We start from the raw sequence: 13,981 nt of genomic DNA on the forward strand, positions 1-13,981 counted from the left end.
AAAGGTGGAAGAAGGGAGGGTTCAATGGCTCTCTGCCAGACTGCTTAAGCTCCATCACACTGTCCTTCCTGCAGGATGATAAGGGAAATTGGAGCGTTCAGGTCTTAGGAAAATGAAAGCTCCACACCCTGCAGATTTGCGCAACTCTTCTGGAATCATATTTTTCTTTATACTAAACTGTAAATGTTTGTCAGGGAAAGAGGAGATAGATGCTCGGGTAACCCGAGGCTGCTGACGTGGTGGTTACACCCATATGCCCACGCAGAACTGGCCTATAACTCTATGGGATTCCCACTCTCCGACAGGGACATGCTCCCTCGGGGAGGTGGTGATGGGGAGGGACCAGTGCTCCTCTGCCAGCACTGCGGAGGAGAGACGAACCGATACCCTGACGTGCTTAGCAGAACCCTCAGCACTCAGAAAGCCCTGGATAAACACGAGCTGTCACCTCCGGCTTCCCACCACCAGCACCCAGCCCAGGGCTCTGCACACAGGATACGGCTGACAAATATTTGTTGAATAAATAAGTTTGTTGATGTCTCTCCCTCTCCAGACAAGATCAGCTCTTTGGGGAACCTGTTTATTTTTCCAGATAAAACAGTGGCTAGCTGTGGAGTTGGAAAAGTCCTCGGACTCATCTGGCCTGTGGTTCTTGACTCTGGCTGCACAGGGGAGCCTTTATTTCCAGACATTGTCCAGGCGCATCAGGGAAGGCTCTCTGGGGCGAGGTATGTTTGAAAGGCTCCCAAAGGGGCTTGAACATGTGCCTCCAACACCGGCCATTGTGCAGATGGAGAAAGCAGGGCTCGGGCAGGGCAAGGACTTGCCAGCGGGCAGCTGGACTGGGGTCTCTGGCCCTGACTCCTGGCCCTGCGCTCCTCCACACAATTTGTACATCCTGCTGTTGCAAGGACGAGGGGACTTTATAAAAGCCACCCCATTGGGCAGTGGCCCACCAGCTTCCTTCCTCATTAACCCCCATGGCCTCTGCTCTCAGCGTGTGACCACGCCCTAAGAGGCACCAAGGCAACTGAAATCTTGTCCCCATGGGCCATGGAGCCTCTGCAAAAAGCCCCCCTCCACAGCGGAGTGATGAATGCCCCAAAACCTCGTGGATCTCAGCAGCACGGAGCATCAGGTAGACGGCGAAGAAAGCCAACCGCAACGCTGTACCCACCACCACATGGATTTGGCTTCTTGGCAGGAAGAGGAAGGGAAGCAGAGAGTGCAGAGAAGGGACCAGGGGCTTCCACCGTCCGATCTCACATTCAACAGGTGCACACCAGGTGCCAAGTACTGCTGAAGCTCTTCCCCGGATTAACTTCTTGAGCTTGCGCAGTAGCCCACAAATGTGTATTTGGCCCTGCCGCTGCTGGAGGGGCTGTGGGTACAAAGGCGAGCAGGACACACGGATGGAGAGGGTCCTGGCTCCCAGGCCGGGGGTCAGCACGGCTTCCAGAGTGCCTGCCGGGGAGAAGGCAGTGAGTGAGCTGCGATTCCCAGCTGTGCAACCTGGGCTAAGCCCGACGCCAAGCCGGGGCTCAGCCTACCCGGAACACAAGAGGGTTAAACTCAGATCTGAGCCCCTTCCCACACCAATATGCAGTCATTCCCATCCTAGAATTTCTTCCAAATCAGTTACCGGCCATTTTATTAGCTTCCGCTGCCCTCTCTCTGGGGCTCTTACGTAGGACATTTAGTCATCTCAGTGAAATTCAACTCAATAAATATTCATCGCAGACTTACTACATTCGCTTTTTGCCACCGTGACAGGAGAAAGGTTTCTATAAGATGCAGTCTCTACCTGCAAGGGGGTCCCTCCCCATCGTACGCAGGAGACCAAAAACTATTTTAGCACTGTAAGATTTTGTGCGTATTAGAGGCACGTAATTAAGGGTGTGATGGTGGGGTAGAAATTTCGAGGGAGAGCAGGATCACGGTGGGCAGTTTCGTGAAGTCTTGCGGACGAGGGCAGTGTGGGCTGGAACAGAGAGGGAACTGGCCTTTGATAGAGAAGTGGGTGACACGTCCATCAGTCAGGTTAGTGGCCAAGGACAGAGGACAGCAGAAGACACAGTGTAAAGAGAATGATTGCTTTGGGGCGGGGCAGCTGTTGAGATCGGGAGAAGAAACAAAGGAGCTTCCCAGACGCTGGGAATTTCTAGTCCCGGGGGGGGATCCCCCAACAGGTATGACACTGTGGGTGTGAAGGGGAGGGGGCTAGAAGTGAAGATTCATGCCGGGGAAGAGGCAGGCTGGGAGGGGAAGGTTTGGAGGGACCTTGGCCAAGCTGGTCTAGATTATGGAGCCTACGATTGGTAGGTCACCGTCTTACCCCGTGGGGTCCAATGATGGAATGTGGGGTGGCAGGACGGCGGGCCAGCGGGTGTCATGGCCGGGGGGGAACCATGCGGAGTCCAGGACAGCAAGGTGGCTCCAGCAATCATCTGCATATGAGGCTGGAAGACCTTGATGCAGACATGGGCACTGGGAATGAGTCCTGGATGCAAATAAAAGTCACTTCCTCCCGAAACTGGAACCCTCACACGCTGCTGGTGGGGGTGGAACTCGAGCAGCCACTTTGGGAAACCGACTGGTAGCTCTTGGGACCGTCAAACCCGGTGTTGCTTTATGACCCTGCAACTCCACAGCTGGGTGTGTGCCCGGAGGACTGAGAAACTATGTCCCCACCAAAACCCGCGCACACAGAATGTGGTCTCTCCACACGATGAGACAGCATCTGTCCATAAGAAGGAATGAAGTCCGATGCCTGCTACTACGTGGGGGAACCTTGAAAACTTTACGCTAAGCGCTTAGACAAACGTTATGTGATTCCTTTTATGTGAAATGCCCAGAACAGGGGAATCCACGGGGACAAAAAGGATTAGCAGTTGCTCCGGGCAGAGGAATGTGGGGGCAGGAAGGTGAGAGCTAAAAGCTTTAGGGTTTCTCTGGGAGGTGATGAAATCGTCTAGAATTGATTGTGGGGGCACATACCTGAATACACTAAAACGAGTGAGCTTTACACATTAAATGGTGGACGTCTGGTATGTGAATTATATCTGAAAGAGGCTGTTGTAAAAAAAAAAAAAAAGTCATGGGGCGCCTGGGTGGCTCGGTCGGTTAAGTGTCCGACTTCGGCTCAGGTCATGATCTCGTGGTTCGTGAGTTCGAGCCCCGCGTCGGGCTCTGTGCTGACAGCTCGGAGCCTGGAGCCTGTTTCCAATTCTGTGTCTCCCTCTCTCTCTCTGACTCTCCCCTGTTCATGCTCTGTCTCTCTCTGTCTCAAAAATAAATAAACGTTTAAAAAAAATTTTTTAAAAAAAGTCATTTCAGTGGAAGCATTGGCAGAATCCTGTGAAAAACTGTACACGGGAGGTGACGAGGGTGGAAGGGGATCCCACGGGCTGTAGGCACAGCCTTGGGTTCACAGGACTCTGCCCTGTTCTTGTCTCCAGTCTCCTCCAGTTCCCTTTGGGCCTGTAGCCTGCTGGGCTCCAAAGTAAATAAGGCGCGGGGGGGTAATGTTACAACAGGGAGTTGCTCAAACCAGAGGCAGGAAGCTACCCACGGAGGGAGGAGGAGGCGGGAGGGCCCCAAAGCAGGGAAGGGATGCATTCTGTTTTGCAGGAACACTAGTTCCAGCCAGGGAGACACCCCTCCTCCCCAGCTAGGTGTTTCCCCTGGTGGCCCCTTTCGTGAGCCAGTCTGAACAGGTTTGGAGCTGGGCACCTGTGCAGCAGCCCCCCGAGTTGTCCTGAACTTACCTTTAGCTCATGATAATACCCAGATCTCCTTCTGTGGACACAGTTTCCTGCCAGTGTTTGAACACAGGACGCAGGCACCACATGCGGACATTTCACGCAGGTACCGAAGTGATAGGACACAGATAGAAGATGTGAGAATACGGAGAAAGGGGAACGCTTTTTCCTGTTGGTGGGAATGCCAACTGGGGCAGCCGCTCTGGAGAACAGGATGGAGGTTCCTCAGGAAGTTAAAAACAGAACTAACCTACGACCCAGCCATGGCACTACTAGGTATTTATCCACGGGATACAGGTGTGCTGTTTCGAAGGGACACAGGCACCCCAATGTTTATAGCGGCACTATCGACAATAGCCAAAGTATGGAAAGAGCCCAAATGTCCATCGATGGAGGAATGGATACAGAAGATGTGGTTTATATCCACAATGGAATACTACTCGGTGATCCAAAGGAATGAAATCTTGCCATTTGCAACGACGTGGATGGAATAGAGGGTATTAGGCTAAGCGAAATAAATCAGGCAGAGAAAGACAAATATAATTTCATTCATGTGTAGAAGTTAAGAAACACAGCAGGTGAATGTAGGGGAAGGGGAGGAAAAAGAAGATAAAAACAGAGAGGGAGGCAGACCATAAGAGGCTCTTAAATACAGAATACAATCTGAGGGTTCCTGGAGGGGAGGCGGGTGAGGGGGCTGGGCTAGATGGGGGCTGGGCGTTGAGGAGGGCACTTGCTGGAATGGGCACTGGGTGCTGTATGTAAGAGATGAATCACTGGGATCTCCCCCTGAAACTAACTTGAAGTTAAATAAACAAAGTTTTAAAAAGATGTGTAATTCCACAATGCACATGCATGCTTCCAGGGGTACTGAACAGGCTTCCGGCACCAACCCCAAGGGGAGGCGGTGCTTTGGGAGCCACCTCCTCGCTGGCTCCTCAGTTGTCGCACATAATAAAAACCATTTGCTCAAAGCAAGAAGACGCGGGCTGATCTTCTGGCCGAGGCACCCCAAGCTGCGAACCCTCTGCGTTCAGTGACAGTCAGAGGAGAAAGCGAAAGAGCCAGGGCGGGAAACAGGGAGCTCGTCAGCCCATGGCCCGGATACACACAATCACGAATCTGCGGGAAGGCAGAGGCGAGGCTGAGCCTTCAGCCACAGAATTTCGGCATTTCGAGAGCTAGACGAGAGAAGACATCCGTCCTCACCCAGTGCACGAATCTCACCGGCTCCCCGTTAGCCTGAGATGTTCTCAAGGCTTGGGCAGGAAAGTGTTTTGAAAGTGACAGGTAGATTTAGACGCCTGAGGGTAGCGAAGCCCTCGTCACTGTCACCGCGGCCACCGCTCGCTCCCCAACCTGGAACAAGCCATCGCCGTCTTCCAGCCCGTCCTCCTCACCACCAGCGGAGGTCACAGAACAGATCTTTCAGGGACTCATTTGCACTGTGAATGCAATAAGAAAAAGTTACCGTGAAGCATTTCTACCTGCCAAGTGTCTGAAATGTGCTGAGGGCTGATAAAATGCCTCTGTCGAGGCTATGGCCGGCCACCTCTGATGATCCATTTTGCAGAAGAGCAGCAGAGGAAAGCCCAGAAAAGTTGTATTCAAAACTGGACACTTGGAGCAGGCAGGGGATTTTTCCCCAACATTTCCCCAATCACACTTTTTCCTTTCTTATCACAGTAGGTCCACATGTGGCTTTCTCCAGCTGTTACCTTGTCATTTCTGTACCGCCCCCTTTGACACTACGGGAGTGGAAGAACCAGGCAGTAAGCACGACCTCCGGGACGCCTCGCTGTGGACAGACAGCAACACTGCAGGAACCAGAGAAGCAGGCACCCTTGTCCTCACCTTGTTTTCTCCTCACGCATCGCATCTCAGGCGGCGCATGCAGACGGCGTCTACTCGAGGCCTCGCCTGCAGGCCAGCTGCCCATCTATTCCCAGCGTGACGAGCGGAAACAAAGAAGGAAGCAGACACAGGAAAGGATGAAGCAAGGATGTGGAGGAAAAGGGACCTGAACTGTTGGTGGGCTCGCAAACTGCTGCGGCCACCGCGGGGAACAGCGCGGGGTGTGGGGGGTCCTGAAAACATCACAAACAGAAATAGCACTTGATCTGGCACTCCCTGCCACTTCCGGGTACTTATGCACAGGAAACACTAATTTGAAAAGATATCTGAGACCCCATGGCCACAGAGCTATTCACAATAGCCAAGACATAAAACAACCTAAGTCCCATGGATGGATGGACAGGCGGATGTATGGACAGATGGGTGGCTAGATGGATGGATGGATGAATGGATAAAGCCATTCAGCCATAAGAAAGAAAGACATCTGGGGCCTGGGTAGTTCAGATCAAGCATCTGACTTCAGCTCAGATCATAATCTCACGGTCCGTGGGTTCGAGCCCCGCATCGGGCTCTGTGCTGACAGCTCCGAGCCTGGAGCCTGCTTCGCATTCTGTGTCTCCCTCTCTCTCTGCTCTGCTCCTCCCTCGCTCACACTCTGTCTCTCCCTCAAAAATAAATAAACGTAAGAAAGAAAGAAAGGAAAGAAGAGAAAAGAAAAGGAAGGAAGGAAGGAAGGAAGGAAATCTTGCCACTGGTGACAACATGGATGGACCCTGAGGGCATTATGCAAAGTGACATAAGTAGACAGAGAAAGACAAATACTGTGATCTCACTTATATGTGGAACCTAACAAAACAAAACAAACAAACAACAACAACAAAAATGAGCTCATAGATCCAGGGAAACGTTGGTGGTTGCCACAGTTGGGGGTGGGGGGAGGCGGGGGGGGTGCGGGTCAAAGCACAAACTTCCAGTTATAAGATAAATAAGTCCTGGGGATATAATGATCAGCCTGGTGACTAGTTAGCTATTTGTAAATCGGTGAAAAAAAATTGCATAACTGTGTGCTGACAGATGTTAACTCAACTTTTGGGGGAGATCATGTGACCATATACACAAACAGCAAATCATTATATTGTACAGCTTGGGCTCATACAACGTTAGATGCCAATTATATTTCAATAAAACTGGAAACAAAACCAACAAAAATAATTCTTTCGTGTGGAGATTAGAGAAGAGAAATGAAAACCAGATTGCCAACCAACGAAAACACTGTGGATCTTTCCAGAGCCGGTCCAGCGGCTGTTCATCCTGGGGGGGAGCAGGAGAGAGGACAGGGAGCCGGGAGGACGCTGCCTGGGGCCTGCGGGACCCCCGCGTGCCCCCCTGAGCCGCAGCAGGCAGCCCCGACTGCAGGGACAGCTGTCCTGGCTGTGACTTACTCCCCTGACTCACCGGTCGGCTGCCCAGGGTAACAGTGCCCCTCACCAGCTTAGCAGGTTGAGAAGCCAGCCTGCAACCGGGCTCATCCCGTAGCTCTCTGTGCCTTGCCTTCTTGGGACATTGTGGGTCAGCCCCAGAAGGGGGATGGGGGCTTCTGGCCAGAGCCCTCTCTCCCCTCCCCTGCCCTGCAGGCCCCAGGGAAGCTGCATCCAGCTTCCCGCTGGGGCTGTCCTGAGATGGAAGAGGCCCGTCCCCGTGGGGCCACAGTGCCAATGCTGCCAAGTGCAGAAGGGGGCAGCCAGGGGCACCGGGGAGGGCACAAGGCCCCACGCTTGCCTCGCCAGCTGTCTGAATCCCCCGAAGCCACAGGATGATGGTTTCTCACCTTCAGCTTTGGGGAGCCTGCCTCCCGCCCCAGGGGCTCTGGCCAACACGAAACCTGTCCAGGGTCTAGAGTCTGACCTCTCCGGTCTGTGCTCACGTGGATGGAGGGTGCCGGGTCCCTGGGAGAGAAGACACGGGCACTGCCCTGGACTCTGCAGAGCACCTGACACAGGAGCTCACCTATAAGGGTTTCCCTCCAGCAAAGCCGCCGGAAGCCCGGGTTCCCAGGGGATTGTGCCTTGGCTCGGCCAGTCCACCTGACGTGCCACCAAGCAGCTACGGGGACCCCTTCACCCCCCCCACCTCCAAGATGGGTGCCCCGCTTGATGGACGGGGCTGTCTGCAGGGCAGGAGGGGCCCCTGCCAGCTGAGTGTTCTGCCCCCACTTACCCCATGGCGCTTGGAGCCGGTGGCAGTGGTGGTGGCACCCAGCAGGCTCTGCCTCTTCTCTGCAGGGCTGGGCAGGGGTGCGAGCGTCCCTCCCGACTCAGCGGCAAGCGGCTTTGGGATCCTTCGTGTTTTTCCAGACACAGCGTTGCCTCACCTGGATCTGGGTTTCCGTTGGGAAGAAAGTGGGGAATGAACGCTGACCCAAACGTGGAGAAGGTCTCTTGGAAGGAAACCGGGGCCCCGGGGAGCCTGCAGCAGTTGGGGAGAAGGCGTGCCTGGGAAGGACAGGCGGCGGGTGCAGGCGACGTTCTCAGGCGGCAAAGTGGGGAAAGAAGGCTGTTTGCCTACTTAGGACAGCAGGAGCAAGGCGGCATACTCTGGTAGGGGGGAGGCTTGTAGGGGGGACGGGGTGAATAACATCCCAGGGACAGAGGGGCTGTGGACCCCATCCCAGAGGAGCGCGGGACCCAGGGGTCTTGCTCACTCCCTCCTCCTTCCTCCCAGGTGCCGCCCCGGAGCTGAGGCCCCTCCCCTCCCACCTGCTACAGCCCCTCATGGGGTCCCCTCCCACCTGCTATGGCCCCTTGGCCCCTCGGCCCCTCGGCCCCTCGTGGGGCGAGCTTAGTCTCCGAGGATCCAGCCCCAGGCTAAATCCTACCCGTGAGCTCTCAGGCCAGGCCTCGGAGGGGCAGAGGCTTTGCCTGCTGGGCCTCCTGCGGAGAGCTAACCTGCCCAGGTGGGCAGCAGGTGCATTGGTTTCCCAGAGGGAACTGCAGTCTGGATGAAGCCCCCGGGCAGATGTGCTCACAGGTGTCTGAATCCCCAGCTCAGGCGCCTGCACTCACCTCCTCGCTGGCGCCCTGCTCTCCACTCCGCCCAGCACCCCGCCCCTGTACTTCTCCGCCCTGCTTCCCTCTCCCCCAGTCTCTCCCCCTCCCCCTGCCTGGAGCCCCCAAGAGCCATGGCAGCCAGTGAGCCCCTGAGCCCCTGAGCTCCTGAGCCTGGGGAGGAAGGGAGCCCTGGGAGCCCGTCCTCCTTCTGTCCTTGCGCTGCCACCAACACCCAACACACAACAATGTCTGTTACCTTCCCTTTGGCTCCTGGATCTAATCGACCATTTTCAATGTTGATCTGGGGGCCTGCAGACTCCCTGTGTGGGGTGCAGATGCCGGGAGGAAGGCACCTGCGAGCCAGCCTCGAGAGGGAGAGTTGGGGCTGCAGCTGACCCCCGCCCAGGCTGAGCCATGGCAGCCCCCCCCGCGCCCCCCCCCCCCCCCCGCCATGGGACCTCTCTGCAAAGGTCAGCCCCTGCTGCCAGCTGCCAGCCACGTGGACCAGCTCTGTTGCATATCACGGCTGGCCCGGCCGGGAGGCACCGTCCCCAGATATGGGGAGGGAGAGGATGGGGGACAGGAGCCAGCCCCATTTCCAGCTTTGCTCGTGCTCCCCGACCCCAGCGCCAGCATTCAGGGCACTCAGCCGATGGAAGGCGTCCCCCCGTCCCCCCTGTCTGCCACCTCCCTCTGAAACCCTTCCCCAACTCAAGCCCCTGTGCAAATGGGTCCTCCTCCGTGTGTTCACACCCTGGAGCCGAGCACGACCCCTGGTGCCGCTTCTGTCCAGCCCAGGACCCGAGAAGAGAAGCTTCTCAATTCTGTGTCTTGGGACTTAGTCCTACCCGGCCGCCATGCTGGGGGGAAGCCCGGGCCACCTGGAGGGGCCGCGGGGAAGCGTTCTGGCCGACAGCCCGCCCCCCACCCCCCGAGATCCAAGCTGGCATCGGCCACCAGCTGGTAGACACCCGCCCCAATCGCCCCCCGAGCGCAGTCACGCGACATCCCCCAAAAACCACCCTGCAGAGCCCAGCCAAGCCCCTGAAGGAAGGGGAAGGAGGGGCAACAGCGTGAATAAATAAAACCGCTGTTTTCACTTTAGGAGGATGAGACATTCAGCGATAGTAAGTGTGACAAATAGCCAGCCAGGAAGGGATTCTGGAACTGTAGTAACAGCTCATCCCCTGGCCGTCTTAGAGCAAGCTCGCTGAGCTACCCCACTTAAACACAAACAAGTCGTACTTCTTAGCAAAACCTCAGTCCTCTCCTTCGTCCCTTTGAATCTCTTTTGAGAGATACCAGTAGGCATCACCCACCTCGTGTGCCTGGGCAGAAGGCAGCTGGATCATTTAAGGGGTCTTTAAATTTTAAAAAGTCCATTTGCCATGCGTGCCCTCAAGGCTACACATACTAAATACCTCCGTGAATCTGTTCAGCTTGCTCATTAATACAGTATTTTCTGCCAGGCTCTCTCTTTGAGCAACATAAAACTGTTTGCTCACAGACCCGGTGTTTGAGCACGGACAAGTTGCTTTAATAATTGATCACTGAGGGGCGCCTGGGTGGCACAGTCGGTTAAGCGTCCGACTTCAGCCGGGTCGCGATCTTGCGGTCCGTGAGTTCGAGCCCCGCGTCGGGCTCTGGGCTGATGGCTCGGAGCCTGGAGCCTGTTTCCGATTCTGTGTCTCCCTCTCTCTCTGCCCCTCCCCCGTTCATGCTCTGTCTCTCTCTGTCCCCAAAATAAATAAACGTTGAAAAAAAAAATTAAAAAAAAAAAAAATAATAATAATTGATCACTGAATAACTTCAGCCAAGGACAGAAGTTAGACTGAGGCATGGGAGAAAAGCAGCAACACGAATGAAGATGGGCAGAATCACTGCGGACAAGACCCCTGACGCCAAGCAGGTCAGTGCTTCTCCACAAAAAGTCGGTCACCCCGCACTACTCAAAGAGGGTCAGAGTGTGTTGGCCAAGAGCAGAGAACTTGGCAAGGGGCAGTTCGGTGGCTGGAAGGAAGCTCATTGCATGTCAGCGGGGACTTCTCCCAACAGTGAGTGTTTACAGAGCACAGGCTCTGGACCACGTGCACACGAGCCCCCAGGAACGCGATGCCACTTCCCGGTGCCAGAAAGACAAAATCCATACATTTCCGGAGGAAGCTGCTGACAGCTTCCTGGTGGCTCCATGCAGACTCTGTACCTGGATCCTCGAGCAGCCCAGAACACAGTGAGCGTTTACGGGGTGGGGATGACCAACATTGTCTGGGAGATGTTTATCGCATCCTGTCTCCAGACCTGTCCATCGTTCACGACACACCCTTTGATCAACCACATCTGTCCATCTTAGAAGGTAGATTTGGAAACAGACCAACCCACCAGATTTGTAAACAGTGCATTTGTTCCTGCGCTTCCTGACAAGTGTAGTAGCTCAATTCAAGTAAGATTCATTTTCTCCTTTTCAAAAAAAAAAACTGGACCTCATGGGCGCCTGGGTGGCTCAGCTGGCTGAGCGTCCAACTCTTGATTTTGGCTCAGGTCATGATCTCACGGTTTGTGACTTTGAGCTCTGAGTCAGGCTGTATGCCGGGTGTGGAGTCTGCTTGGGATTCTCTCTCTCTTTCTCCCTGTCTCTCTCAAAATAAATACATAAACCTAAAAAAATAAATTGGACCTCAGAGGCACAGAATTGGGTTCTGTGCATGAACCTAGATTTGGGTTCTAATATCAGCACTGGTCCACGCATGGCCTGGATTGTTGTGTCCCACCATCCCTCCTCTGTACTCAGCATCCAACCCAAGGCTGAGGACACCGCAGATAACAAATACCTCCATGTGCATGCTTCTCATTACCACTCTGCCTCTCCCCAGAGGCAGCCCCACCTTGAACTTGGGGTTCACCATTTCTTTGTTTTAAGAAAAATCTGTTATGACATACATATGGAGGCCTAAACATATTTTAATCAGCTGTACATTTTTAAGACCATATAATATAAAAAGAATCTCAAAAAATACTGCATAAAAAAGATCTCATACTATAGAAAGCCTTTCAGGATTTGCTTTCTCATTCATGTTCTTTTTTTTTTATTTTATTTTTCAAATTTATTTTGAGAGAAAGAGGTGAGAGAGGGGGAGAGAGAGAATCCCAAGCAGGCTCCACACTGTCAGCACAGAGCCCAAAGTGGGGCTCAATCCCACGAATGGTGAGATCATGTACTAAACCCAAATCAAGAGTTGGATGCTCAACCAACTAAGCCACCCAGGCGCCCCTCTTATCCGTGTTCTTAATGAGGCAATGACTGCACTTCATTCCTTTTCACTGCTATAGAGGACTGTCTTGTGGGGATAGGCCCCAATTTTTATAGGCATTGGGATGTTCCCGGTTTTGTTTTACAAATAGCCCTGCTATGCATGTTCTCATTCATAACTTCTTACATGCATCTGTGTTTGTCTTAGCTAGATACCTAGAAATGGAATTGCCAGATTCCATTAGGTGTGCTAATGTTCCAATTTACAAGAGTGATTTCCAAACTGGTTGTAACAACTTGCACTCCCACAAAAATACAACGTTTAAAACCTTTTTTATTTGAGTATAGTTGACACACAATGTTACATTTGTTTCAGGTGTAAAACAGAGTCACCACGGGAACAAAATATCGTCTTAGTTCACTTCCTCTCCAACACTTGGACTTCAAGAATCAGACTTAATTATCTTGCTAACCAAACAAGGGTGTATAATCGCAGATCATTGCGTGACTCATATGCCTCTGATTTCTAGTGAAGTTTATCATCTCCTCTTCGCCTATTGGTTCCACATATTTCCTCATCTTTGAAATGCCTGTTCCTGTCTTTCACTCATTCTTAAAAATTCAGTTGTCTTTTCTTATTAACTGTGGAAGCTCAAAGAACCGTTAAATTTTTGGTATGATGTGAGGTGGGAAATCCCATTTTACCATCTTTTGTATGAACAAAGGAAAAACCAAATTCTTCTGCTCCATTTACTGAGCAGTCTCCCCTTCAGCCAATGATGTTCCATCTCATTTCTGTCATGTACCAACTGGTCGTGCACCTGTGCTTCTTCATTACATCCCATTGGTTGATTTGTTATGCTTAGTCCAAAAGCAGACTGCCTTATTACTACTTACTGCTATGTAGGATAAGACGAGGTGTCTGCTAGGCAAATCCTCCTCCCCTTCTTCTTTAGAATAGTCATGGCTTGGGGGTGCCTGGGTGGCTCCGCCCGATAAGCATCAGACTCTCGATTTGGGCTCAGGTCATGATCTCATGGTTCATGAGGTCGGGCCCCACATCACGCTCTGCACTGACAGCAAGAAGCCTGTTGTGGGGTTCTCTCTCTCTCTCTCTCTCTCTCTCTCTGCCCCTCCCCTGTACTCTCTGACAGTGTGGAGCCTGATGTGGGGCTCAGACTCATGAACCATGAGATCAAAACCTGAGCTAAAGTCAAGAGTAGGACGCTTAACCCCTTGAGCCACCCAGGGACCCCTCTCAAATAAATTTTGTCTCCACTGGTTGACCTCCTCAAGTTAACCCGGCCATCTCAGTAAGTGAGATGGGAAGGAGTTTAAAAAGAAGAGGAGCTGGGGCGCCTGGGTGGCTCAGTCGGTTGAATGTCAGACTTCAGCTCAGGTCATGATCTCACGGTTCATGAGTTCGAGGCCCGTGTCGGGCTCTGTGCTGACAGCTCAGAGCCTGGAGCCTGCTTTGGATTCTGTCTCCCTCTCTCTCTGTCCCTCCCCTGTTCACACTCTGTCTGTCTCTCTCAAAAATAAATAGACATTAAAAAAAAAAAGATAAAAAGAAGAGAAGCATTTCACAAGTTATTAAGATATGAACATGCAACTGTTTTATAAAAACTGCCTATGTTATCAGTCAGTGCTCATGGAGTTGCTGATGAAAAAAATATTTTGAAAATTTTTAATTAAAGCAAAACAAACAAACAAACGAAAAACAGCTGCCTATTCCAGTGTCTCTACCCTGGCTGCAAATTAGAAAGAGCTTTATAGAACAAACAACAAAAGGAAGGAAAGGAAAGGAAAGGAAAGGAAAGGAAAGGAAAGGAAAGGAAAGGTGGAAGGAAGGAAGAGAAAGAAAGAAAGAAAGAAAGAAAGAAAAGGAAGAAAGGAGGGAGGGGGTGGGAGGGAGGAAGGAAGGGAAGGAAGGAAGGAAGGGAGGGAGGGAGGGAGGGAGAAAAGAAAGAAAGAAAGAAAGAGAAGAAAGAAAGAAAGAAAGAAAGAGAAGAAAGAAAGAAAGAAAGAAAAAGAAAGGAGGAAGGAAGGAAGGAAGGAAGGAAGGAAGGAAG

General features: G+C 52.6%; 1 protein-coding gene across 1 annotated transcript; it reads right to left on the minus strand.

Annotated features, from left to right (window-relative positions):
* Positions 1–222: 222 nt before the first annotated feature.
* Positions 223–2,513, minus strand: LOC121040819 (uncharacterized). Its single transcript, XM_040491514.1, has 2 exons — positions 2,336–2,513; positions 223–1,464 (listed from the first exon to the last, which is right to left on the minus strand). Exons 1-2 carry the CDS (start codon positions 2,451–2,453, stop codon positions 635–637), a joined length of 948 nt encoding a protein of 315 aa, XP_040347448.1. The 5' UTR covers positions 2,454–2,513; the 3' UTR covers positions 223–634.
* Positions 2,514–13,981: the final 11,468 nt, after the last annotated feature.

Source organism: Herpailurus yagouaroundi, unplaced genomic scaffold (genome assembly GCF_014898765.1).
Source record: "Herpailurus yagouaroundi ecotype Mexico unplaced genomic scaffold, PumYag 29, whole genome shotgun sequence".
NCBI classification, from domain to species: domain Eukaryota; kingdom Metazoa; phylum Chordata; class Mammalia; order Carnivora; family Felidae; genus Herpailurus; species Herpailurus yagouaroundi.

Excerpts from the sequence above, each read along its gene's own strand:
- LOC121040819 (XM_040491514.1), bottom strand. The coding sequence starts at position 2,453 with ATGCAGATGATTGCTGGAGCCACCTTGCTGTCCTGGACTCCGCATGGT. Across the intron at positions 1,465-2,335 it reads CCATCATTGGACCCCACGGG|GCACTCTGGAAGCCGTGCTG; the intron begins GTAAGACGGTGA and ends TCTCCCCGGCAG.